This window comes from Embiotoca jacksoni, unplaced genomic scaffold (assembly GCF_022577435.1).
Source record: "Embiotoca jacksoni isolate LCO1_2020_lvr unplaced genomic scaffold, fEmbJac1.0.p SCAF_9, whole genome shotgun sequence".
Classification (NCBI taxonomy): domain Eukaryota; kingdom Metazoa; phylum Chordata; class Actinopteri; family Embiotocidae; genus Embiotoca; species Embiotoca jacksoni.
Window position 1 is genome coordinate 17070993 of NW_027185447.1, and position 12161 is coordinate 17083153.

A 12161-nucleotide genomic window follows, 5' to 3' on the forward strand; every position below is an offset into this window, starting at 1 on the left:
TCTTTACAGCTTTAATAATGCCATCTAATGACAGTTTACTGATGCTGCAAAACTTGAAACTCACCTTTTCTTTTCTTGTAAATCTGCAGTTTGCAGGTATTTACAGGCTCTTCTGTGTGTGCTTATACTCTTCTTTTGCTGTAGAATAACCTCCACTATTGGCCCATTTCACTTTTTTAGTTTCAGCCTTTAATGACATCAATGATGTATTGTAAGGTAAATGACATTAGTCTAACAAAAAAAACAACTTTAAAACTGATCTAATTAACTGAGTTTTGTAATTTATTCATGTTCTGTAGCTCATTTTTAGTTGATTTTAGATTCTTTATCCACAGATATGAGCTTGTTGATGCAGCCAAATGACCAAAAAACTTGGCTGCATTGATAATTGTACAAAGGAATAGAAAATATCAGCAACGGACTCCCTGTCATTTTTATCTACTACATTTTTATTATAATTTAAGCAGGAGTGCTCTTATTATCGAAGACATTTGTAGTTTGACAGCAGAAAATCTGATACATAACCTAAAGGATACTATAAATACTACTTCTCCCAGGGGGGATTTTATTTTTCCTTTCAGAGGAAGCTCTGGAAACTGCATCACAAAGTACTTGGAAAGTCTCAGACGTTCTCCAACAATGAGCATTCATTCCGTTTCCAAAGCTGCAGCCCCGATAACATTTGTGCTTGTTTATTGTTTGTCATCTGGCTTTGATTTTCCAACACAATTACATGTGACAGCAACATTGTAAAGGAGCCAACTCAAACAATCACATATACACATGCAGGCAGTGTACAGTAACAGCCAGTACAATAGGACTACTTTATTTTCATGGGACTAATAAATGAGAAGCTTTGACATTCAGAGGTCTTCTGTCACATTCAAATTTCAGTTTAAGGCAGCGGAATTGGTTTTGTGTAAAAGGTTTGAGCGAGTATATACTGTATCTTCAGACAGTAATGTAAATGTATTTGACATCGTTCATCTCTGCACTGCTTTAAATGCAAAGCGTTATAGTATTGTGTTCATGTGTTTATAATGAGGAAATGATGAGTTTTATTTATTCTGTAAATTAAGATATCAAACCACTTTTTTATACCTCCAAATGTTACATTTCATAGAGTAACTGAGAGAATGTATCAACAACAGTGTGCTGGACTATAATGTGTTTACTGTGGAGAAGAAGCGAGTACACTTCAGTTTTACTGCATTATTCAAATTAATAGTAAAACTAACTTGATGACTCAAGTGGCCTCTTGATTTCAGAGCTGTTTTATGAGACTTGAATAGAGAGGGTGAAACATGAAACTCTGTTGTGAAATTATTACAGTGAAATTTAGAGATATGCAGTCAGTTAAATGGTAGTTTCTGGTTGGTATGTCCTAAGTAACTGTGATGAACAGGATATTTTAGGCTAGTAGGTGTCTTAAGCAGCCAAATCAATATATTTATATACTAAATCAAATGATTACATAATGTGAAAGGAGCCACTATGGTAGAGAGCTATCACCTGACTCAGTAGCTCCCCTCAGATCACTCTAACTGCTCTAAAAATTCTACATGCTCAGCGCCAAACTGTTCGCGATCATGCTACTAAACACAGTGGAGCATTTAGCAGCTATAGAACCAAATATTTCTCTCAAGAGTTAGTGGAGATAAAATAGGGCTTACAGGAGGGAGAATATTGGACTTGAAATTTATCAGGTGACCAGGGGCACGGCTCTGCATGAATGATAATGTTGCTCTGTGCTGCATCTGCAGGATATGTAAACAGGTAACTGCTTGCTAACAAGTTTTTCTTCACTAAATCAACTTAAAACTAAAGTGATAATATGTCAATGTCATGTTCACCATACAGATGGTTTCTGCTGCCCCAATGTGGCCAAAAAATGAATACAAAACTTAATTGTCAGCTCATTGTGTGAGCAGGAAAGTAGCTAATCAGAGTTTAGGTGCATTTTCTGTGCTGTACATGCAAAGTAACCAAACTGAGTATGAACCTGACTTCAGGACACTCATTATGAACTAGTCTGTCTCCATGGAAAAGCAAGTTTCCATGTTGAAGCCTGAGACATCCCTATGCTTTTTAAATGCTCTGGTGAATCAGCCATCCAGTTAATACTGTGGTGTAGACCAGTGCAGGGGGAATAGGCAATGAGTCTCGTCTGCTTTAACTGGTAAAAAGACTTTATCATTTTTTGTTATGTGATTCGTCATTGGGAGAACGTGTTTGCAGATTAGAAGGAAAAACATGCACAAAATCTATTATTTGTACCTGATTCTTTTAAACTTTTATTGTGCTCATTTGTTTTATTCAGATTTTCCCATAATGCACTACGAAGTGCTTTGTAAGAAAGTGAATTATTATTATCATTACTACAAATAAAAGATTGGGATTAAGAATGAAGCTGTCAATTAAAATATGATTTCAGCAATTTGAAAAAATACTCTGTAATTACTGGTCTGTTTCAGAAACGTCCTCACAATGTTATTTTCCTCAAACAACATTTTCAGTTTTTTCAGCAATTTTTTAACATTTAAATTATTAAAGACAGCTATTGTTCTGATATGCAATTTAGTTTCCCATTCCCATTCATACATTCCTCAGCTTACTTTCTTTGTTTTTGAACAAGCGAATGCATCATTTCTATTCATTTCAATCGGTATTTCAGTAGGGTTTTTTTGCTTAATCCATAGTTTACTTGCAGGAGTTTTTACCCTCCAAACGATCCTTACAGAACCTGAACACACAAACAACTGTTTGATAACGTACTCTTCCACCGAGGCAGACTACAACTGCAACTGCAACATAGTACGGCACTTACAGCATGTATGAGGTCATTTGAGGATACAATTTTGATGCTGCTTGTGAGTACACGCACATGAAGCTGCTAAGAGACTCCTGTCACTCAGTGAATGTGCAAGATCCTCTGAGACAAATCCCACAGCCAATCATGGCTTCCCTTTGCAGTGTGTGTGTGTGTGTGTGTGTGTGTGTGTGTGTGTGTGTGTGTGTGTGTGTGTGTGTGTGTGTGTGTGTGAGTGAAGCATATTTGCTAACATTACATGCAGTCCCAGGATTCATTCACCTTGTAATTATGCAGGAGCCTGCTGGCCACCATCACACAGACAGGCAGACGCAGTGAACCTGTAACAGCATTACATGAGCTGTGAACATTATTTCTTTCTCATCTTGCTCCTGTGATGCTGAACACTTGACAGGGTTTCTTCGGTGCAGTGGAATGGTGGGTGGGCGATTTAGCACGCTTATGTGTGTGTCATCGTGTGTTGGTGTGTCAGTGTGTAGGTGTGTGTCAGTTTGTCAGCAGTGGCGCCTACAGGATGTGAACACGTGGGGCTACAGTCAGCTCGGGCGAGTGAATTACAGCAGGTTGTGCCGTTGTAAAAATGCTGGTGTATTTGTCAGCACACTGCTGTGCCCGTCCAGGAACACTGACTCAGATAAGTGGCTGCTCTCGTACTGTAGAGAGTGTATGGGAGGTCAGAGAGATGTAAGAAGTGGCAAACCAACACAGTGAAATGAAAACGTGTGCAGTTAATGTTCCACATTCAGCTTCCAGGCAAGATTTCATGCTTACTGTGGGAGAGGGCTCTTACCATTGACTGATCGGTGAGTCACTCCACTCTGATACAGACAGCATCTGTTAGAGTGAATTTAATGCAACATGGATTTCTGCTGTGTGAATTATTATTTCATAACCTTGATGCAATATTGCTGTCTGTTCACAGCGAGCTTTGAGAATGAATAAACCCGTGACAGCAGAACAAGAGCGAGTCACCCTAACATGTCTCTGTTTCCCTCATTTGCTCTGCATTGTTTATGCGTTTGTGTGCTCGTGGTCATCCTGCTGATGGGACACTGAGGCACTGGGCCAGACCTTCATGTCTGCCTTTATGACAGAGATATATCTTATGTAGTAGATGACAAAAACAGGTCATCATGTTTGCCTTCATGGCACATAGATGTATCTTATGCAGTAGATGATAAAAACAATTGAAGTGTCAGGATAAGATTCATTTTGCGATTGCATTGGAAACTCTAAGCCATGTTATTGACTAGGAGGCTGTATTAGATTTAGTGTTATACAATAGAAACTGAGAAAATAGCCATTAGCTATACATCAGAACTGTCTTCCCCGGTCAACTCCAAGTTTGAAATTTTATTGCAGATTGAATTCAGTATTTATTTCTGCTATATAGATGCCACTGTAATACAACTGTAAAAATAATTGCCTTTGTCTCAGAATTCTTCTGTTTCCGAGCATTAAGGAAGATTTATTGTTCCCCGCGGTTGGAAAAGAAGGAATCACAATTCATACCACAGTAAGCAGATTTGAGAGGATGGCTAAGTACCAAAAATGATTTGCGGAAATGAGGGTTCATTTCCTGCTTTGGAACAAATGGCGCCTCTTAAATATAAAGCTCATTTACATGTATGAGTCACAAAATCGTTCTCCTATGCATTGTACCTCCGGGCTGTACATCACTGTGATGTGTTATATTGGGCCTCTGGTTGTCTGGCTTCTTGCTTTGGTGGAACAATTCATACAGTAAACTGAGTAGGCTGTCCTGTTCGCTGAAAATAATATGTGATTTAGTCTGTTCATCTTTTGTTTTTCACTGTAATGGCTCTATTGCTCTTATTTATTTTGTTGGAGACAGTGATTGAAAGAAAAACTGTTTATGTGGTGTTCAAACCACTTAAATCACAATATTTCTATCATGCTTTGGGCTTCTTTTGATATTCCATCCACATACAGTTCATTAAACCTGGATGTGTTGATTTTTAAATGTACATTAGGATCTAAATACAATGTGTCTGTGTATGTTCTCCCTAAAGCCAAACACTATCCTCTGTGTACTTGCTGCTGCTGCTCCACCTGGTGGTTTGTTGTGTGAAGCAACTTATAGTAGTCTATATGTATGATGACAATGGCTCCGTGCTTCACATGAGCTGCCGTGTTATTATTGCCTCTGTGAAATGCACCACACAGCAGAGACCATCTATAATGCCTTTTTTTTAAACTCACTTACTGCTCTGAAAATCCAAGGACACACAGGGAGAAACACTCCTAAATGGGCTCTAACTCTAATGTGTTCATTAGCTTTAAGTATAGGTGTGTCAAGCTCCCCTTCTGAGACTTAATGTTGTACACAAATGGCTGTTTTACTGTTATGCACTGTTAACTATAATCTCTATAAAGGGATGAACACATGCGCATTTTTTTTGAACATTCCCTAAAGAATTTGCAACTAAACAGAGAAAATAACTAAAACGTGGCAGGAATATTCCCAGGATGTTGTCACAGTTTTCTTTTTTTTACTTTTACACAACTATTAGACTGTATATATTGAATTATAGCAGCAATCACACACTTGAATCGCATGTTTAATGGTTGTTTTTTTGTGTGTGTGTTTTTCATCTCTCCAGATTGCAGGATGAGCCCCTCAGGTCAGTAGACCCGTACTGATTGGAGACATGTTCTAAGGACAATACCTCAGCCACCATGAAAGGGTTAGGAGCCAACCGCAGTCGTCATCTGTCTGACTCGTGTGAACCAGCGGGATGCCCTCAGAAGCCTTTGTGTCCTTTGACCTGCGACCCTCACAGCGCCTTTCTGCTGAGCCCCACCGTGAATCACTATGGCACTCTGGACCCCCATCTCCATGCATGTGCACCCACCAGCCCCACCACCCTGACCCCTGACTGCTTGCTGCCTTTCAGCCAAATGTCCAACAGCAGCACCTTCCCTCGTCTGCATTTCACCTCCCAGACGGATCAGATCGACTGCTCTCAGGGCTGCATGGCCGGCGGTGGAGGAGTTGGGCAGGGCAGCAGGGCAGGTACATTATCCACCTCCTTGTCTATGGGTATGGGCTTGGGTCTGGGCCTGACTGGGGCTCCTATGATCACCAGTGGATCAGCAACCATCTCCTCTGCAGCAGCAGCCAAGATGAACCGGTTACCCTCCAACCTTCTAGATCAGCTAGAGAGGCACCTTCCCCTGCAGCGCGACGGCTTCAGTACGCTGCAGTTCCATAGAGGACGTATGTCAAAGCAACGCAGTGAGAGTCCAGGACGTATACGCCACCTGATGCATTCTGTGCAGAAGCTTTTTGCCAAGTCCCAGTCCTTGGAAAACTCTGCAATCAAAGGCAGCCTAAACGGCCGCTCTGCTGGAGGGATGACTGGAACTATGGGAGGTGGTGAGGATGGTGGCAGACCAACCCGCAGGAGCAAGAGTAAAGACAGGGCTAAGACTGAGGGGCCAAAGCAGAGACCTAGACCTAATACACTAGGCCTCTGGAGCTCAGATGATGCCCTGGACACTGACACTACCAAAGCTGGCACTATTGCCGTAGGTTACCGCAACCCGCTGACCATGATGACTCTTGGCAGAGCGGTGTCAGACAGCCAGGCTCCTCCCAGACATATTCCACAGGGCTACCACACCATTTCTGCACATACTCTCAAGACCTCGAAAAGCAGCAGTGACCTCAAGTTCCTGGCATGCCAAGCGACACAGGTAGGATCCAAGGAAGAGGCGGGAAGAAGTAGGGCAAGCAAGGATGATACACTGGTGAAGAGGGGGTCCTGGTCCACTCTCACTCTCAGCCAGGCCAGGCAGGTGTTGCAGAAGGGCTCGGCTACAGTCAATAGGACCCTGCTTAAATCAAAGTCATGCCACCAAGACCTGGCGCAACAGTTCCTTCAGGTAGGAGGGCCAGTGAGTATTCATCTTCATCTTGATTTTTTGTAAGTTTGCATGATTATCTTTATATTTTCTCTGATTGTGGTTGGTTTTATTGGTCAGTTTTGAGCACTGGAATTCAGTTCCTGTTTTAACTGATGATTTAATTAAATGACCTTTATTCTGTTTATCAAATATACTTTACCCTCATTGTTTATACTCGGTTGTAGATTTTTCTCACAAATCATAACAGTCATCTTAGTCATATTTCCTCTTTAAAGTATTATTGCTGAACATGCCCAGGATCATACTCTATATGTTCATTACAAAGTCTCACGACAGTGTATGTGTTTTCATAATCCAGGTCCCTGTGGGGGACTGGGCGGGAACGTTGGGCCGTGGACGGGCCAGAGGAACTGAGATCCCTTGTCGAAGGATGCGCAGCGGCAGCTATGTGAAAGCTATGGGAGACCTGGAAGACAGTGAGGACTCAGAGGGAAGTCCCAAACCTTCCCCCAAATCTGCAGCTCGGCGTCAGAGCTACCTGAAGGCCACCCAGCACTCTCTGAGTGAGCAGCAGCAGCAGCCACCACCACCTCCGCGCAAGTGAGTCCCACAGCAGAGAAATTAAATAATCATACAAGAATTACAACCTTAATTCTCATGCTCATTGTTGTGTGTTGAGTTTGTGCTCTTTTACTTTACATTAAATAAAACATAAACAGGCACTGAAGAGGGATTTGTTAAAATTGTGGGAAGGAGGGACATAAGACATTTTTCCCCATGATAGTCTTTGGGTGGCAGCATCCTCTCACAAATAACTGTTGGGACTTGCAGCAGAAGTTATTTAAAACAACCTCACAGGCTGTGCAGGGAGGTAGAGATGCAGCTAAGTAAGATGGGACAATAAATAATTTACAGTGTCATCTTTATTTGCTGCAAAAGCAATAAGAGGTGAATTTCTTTTGCCATGTTTTTCACTCCTACATCCGCACGGACAGGCCCCGTTGCTACGCTCTCATGCGGGAGGATTATCTGTGGTCTCCTCTACAGAGTGCATGCTCTATGCAGCATCTGAGGTCAGTGGCATCCACAGGCAGGCAGTGTGGCCCTCCTCCCACCCCCCACTTGTCCTGCCACTACTACCCAACACCTTTTTTTCTTTTTGGTCTAACCCTCCCAGTGATTTCCCTCGCTGGCCCCAGTTCCATCTCTCACCTTGCAGGTTCCCTGAGTGGCGTGTTAGTATTTTACTCTTACCTGCTTCCTCAAGCCCTGATTTCATAACATGCTAATTTTCCATGGAAATCACCCCCAGCACACTGTTTCTTAGTGCACACACATTTTTACTAACACTAGATGCCAAATTGGTAAGCCAGAACAGAGGAATTTCTAAACTCAATTAAAAATCAAATTTATAAAATACTATTCAGCAGTTTTGCTCATAAATCATTGTTTCCTCTGTGCTGCTATTTTAAATCCTAACACATATCACTTTGCGCACATCTCAGTTGTGTTTCATTTCAAAATACCCAGGGGAACTTTTCAGAGTGAGATGTAAAGTTTCTCCTGGATATCATCAATTAAACACAGCCCTCACTTACTCCAGTCTCTGACTTCTGAGAGGCTGATCGTTCCATTCACTTCCACAGCTCCCTGCCGTCCCTGAAAGAGCTGGCCACTAATCGGAGCCTCGATAACTTAGACTGCCTGGTGAGCCCTTTGGAGGCCCCTCTACGCCACAGGAACACTGATTTTAGCCAATGCTCTGGCACACTGGGCAGAAGCACTCAGGTATGTCCATGATCTTAACAAATGTGTTGTTATTTTGTCACATTGTTGTTTGGTTGACTTTCTCTCATGTGCTGCAGATACAGACAGTGTGTGTGTGTGTGGGGGGGGGGGGAGGGGGGGGCACCACAAATCTCAATTTACTCTCTAAAACAGTTAAAACAGAAACTGACCATTATGACCTTCATGAATGTAGTGTTGCAGGACAGTTGAATTAGACTGCATTATTTTTTACTAGATGTACCTCATAAAGTGGCAAGTTAGTGTACATTTTCATACCTTATGAGATTTTTGAAACAGCAAATTTCATAAGTTTGATTGACCCCAAAAAAGAAGAGTAAATATGATCAATTGGATAATGGTGAGGATGAGCAAAAATACATTTGCATAACTGCAATTTCTAAGCTACTGTCAGAAAATATTTTAATGAGCGCCTCTGCAGAGACTGTATGGGAATAGGCCAGTCGGAATATAAGCTTGAGCAACAGAAAAGATGCTTGAGAGTGTCAAAGTGGAACACATGGCTCTGTAGAAACCTGATGGAGCTCGTTGTAAATCTTCATCAGCAGGATTTTACTGAGATGCAGAATCACACACCATCAACAGTTGAGGCAAAAATAGCTTTTAAAGAGAAGCAATGGAATGACTGCTGTATATTTGGAGATGTTTTATATTATTCGAATGATGACTGAGAGACTCGATTTACTGTCAGATGAAAAGTGAAGTCTGTCCGACTAAAAGATTTCTTGAAACTCAAGTACAACATTTGGAGTGAGCTGATTTTGAGAGATTATTTATCATGTTTATACCACCCACAACAGAACACTCTCATATTTGCGACTAAAATGCCAACAAGAAAATAAGCGCTGGTCGTTTCCACTTCATTTAATGTTGCTTGATCAAACATTTTAGATGATGCTGGATGTCACCGCTTCTTCCCATCATATAGTGACATCAAAAAATTCATGCAACAATGAAAGAATAACTATTTTGAGCAGCTCATACAATGCTACATGATCTATTTTTAAACCGTTCCTGCACCACGGACAAAAGATTCACTCTTGTATTGGCTTTTTTTGTGTGTTAAATTTTCACACCCTTCAGCACTCATGTAAAGCAAAAGTGGCCTACATTTTGATTCCTGGATTGAAATAGGTAGAAAGTAACCACGTACATTTACTGATGTAGAGTAATACTTTACATTTCGACTCCACACTTCAAATTTTCAAGGTTGTATCAAGGAACCATGATGGTTTTTTTTTAATTTATTTGCTTTTCTTTCCGACACCACCAATCATCTCAGAACCCCTGAGATTTATTGTGCGACTGTGGAGGGAAAGCATTGCCCTAGATTGGGCACCATAGTACTAAACGAATTAATTGTGTATAAAGCAATAATAAGGGTCTCTATAAAATGTTGCTTCTGCATTGGCTTTATTGACCATTTTACTGAAGAATAAGTGCTTTTACTTCTGATGTTTTCATTCGCTGATGATTCTTCTGTTTGGCTTAAGTAGACTAAATGACTTGCAATGGAGTAATTTCAGATGATTAAATTGGCATTTTTATTGAGGTAAGATGTCTGAGCATGTCTTCTACCACTGAGTATAGATGTGTTAAATGCATGTTTATCAGTCTTCCCTCTGCCTTCAGCGTGTGAGTCTGCACACGTTCCTTCAGGTATGCGGGCAGGGCTGTGGGCACTCTGTACAATACTGTCAGGGGGAGTCTCAGGCAGTGGAGGCTCTGGATCTGCCTGCGCCTACGTGCTTCCGGTCGCGCAGCCACAGCTACCTGCGGGCCATCCAGGCAGGCTGCTCCCAGGATGAAGACACAGCTTCTGTGGACTCAGACTCACCGCCGCCCACCACCACAGGCTATATCTACAGCTCCAACACCAGTGAGTACCAGTGAGAGGAAGATAGTCTCAATTACTGTAAAAAGATTTAGCTGAGAGGGAGGAAATGCTTGACATTAAATATCATCCACACAGCTGTTTACTGTGCTTCATGATAGCACAATTAACATTGTGTGGGCAATTGAAAATGAAAGGAAATAGGGCAATTCAAGAACGTCACGGAAATCCATCAAATACACAATTTAAAACATGCTGTTTTATGAAGTACACTTACGAACAATTTAACTGTGCATGTTGAGTTTCGAGAAAAAACAACACGTACACCAGATGAAACAGAAATCGTTGTGCAAATTGCAGCTCAGTCGGGTGCTTCTCAGCTTGAAAACATTGCATTTTCAAATAACAAAAATTAACTGAAGGCCACTGATTAATGTACATCCTGTAATTGTACATTTGACATCGCTATGTCTTAATCAGAGTAAAACTGAAAGAAGACACGAAGCAAACAACACAAGTAGTCAACCAGAACAGGTGTATAAATGCCATTGGATAACTCGTTGAACAATATTTCAAAGCTATTGAATCCTGAGTCCAAGTTCAGGAGTTTCCAAAGTTGTACATACTTTAATCCAGACAGAATTGTATATTTTGTTCAGTCTTGTTACAAATATTTCTGTGCATGGGATAAAACATAATTTTACCTCGTTTCATTCCCTCTCTGCTGAAAGAAAACTTTTTGAATACAGACATGCATAACTTTAGATGTAGAAATTGTTGAAACAAATGTTACATCGCAGTCTGAATACAGACTTTTGGTTAGATGTTGCTCCACCTCAGACTCAAACTCACATCAAAATATTCACACAGCAGCTGAATATTGCAAACAGCTCTCCTCTGAATCTGAGAGCATGAATGCAAGAAAGATACAGCAACATTTTTTACATACAGTAGCTGTTGTGCCACATAAACTTTACTCAAAATTCATGAACCATTTTTCAGTGTATAGCCTATTATTTGGTTTGTGAGATAAAACAAATATGACCATCTGTCCTTGTCAAAAATGCTTTATTTTCAGAGAAATGTTTGTATAAATGTCTCCACCAGGCATTGCCATATTTGAGATATTGTATTAGTCAAACACAAGTTTCAGCATCAAAAAGAAAATAAATCATTTTGCTATTGCTGTGGGTTTAAATGGATGTGAGATATTGCTACTTATGAGTATTTTTTGCCTCCAGTCCAGTTCAAGTGAGAAACAATGATTTGCACATCTCTTAAAAATGTTTATAAAATATCAAGTAATTTAAGGTCCAGCTCATTTTCCAGAGGCATGTTTTTATTGTTGAATAAAATGGCCTACAGCTTAAAAGAAAAAGGACATCACATGGTGTGATATGGTTGTTTTTCTTCTACAGTACGAAGGGTTCTATATGTGTCTGATATTAAATCACAAGCTCATGCTATTCTTATATGTCCACTCCACAACATTTCAGAGGAAAATGTTGTACTTTCTACTCCACTACATTTATCTGACAGCTTTAGTCACTTTTCAGATGAACATTTAAAACAATAGATATTATAACAAGTTTTCAAAATACAACACATTGTTCAAGATTAAACCAGTGGTTTCCAAACTGTTTGTCTTCTCACGTCCCACAAAAATCAACATGGTCGGGGTCAAATTTCAGATGTCTATAAGTTGTTAACAGCTCCACTGAATAGGGATTTTTAACTCTAAACTTCTCATATATATTTTTTTTCAATAAATGTTTAATGATCCAATATCTCAAAAAAAAA

At 40.5% G+C, this 12161-nt stretch overlaps 1 protein-coding gene across 6 annotated transcripts in view; it reads left to right on the top strand.

Moving 5' to 3' along the window:
* Positions 1–12161, top strand: part of dlgap4a (discs, large (Drosophila) homolog-associated protein 4a) — an 83853-nt gene that overhangs the window by 55425 nt on the left and 16267 nt on the right. For 4 of the 6 annotated variants that reach the window (XM_069140200.1, XM_069140195.1, XM_069140196.1 and 1 more), the window contains exons 2-6: positions 5455–6751; positions 7080–7321; positions 7717–7794; positions 8368–8509; positions 10160–10406. In XM_069140200.1, coding sequence (XP_068996301.1) covers positions 5531–6751; positions 7080–7321; positions 7717–7794; positions 8368–8509; positions 10160–10406 — 1930 coding nt within the window. In that variant the 5' untranslated portion in view covers positions 5455–5530. The remainder of the gene's footprint in view (positions 1–5454; positions 6752–7079; positions 7322–7716; positions 7795–8367; positions 8510–10159; positions 10407–12161) is intronic. The other 2 variants (XM_069140198.1, XM_069140199.1) reach the window with 2 other exon arrangements.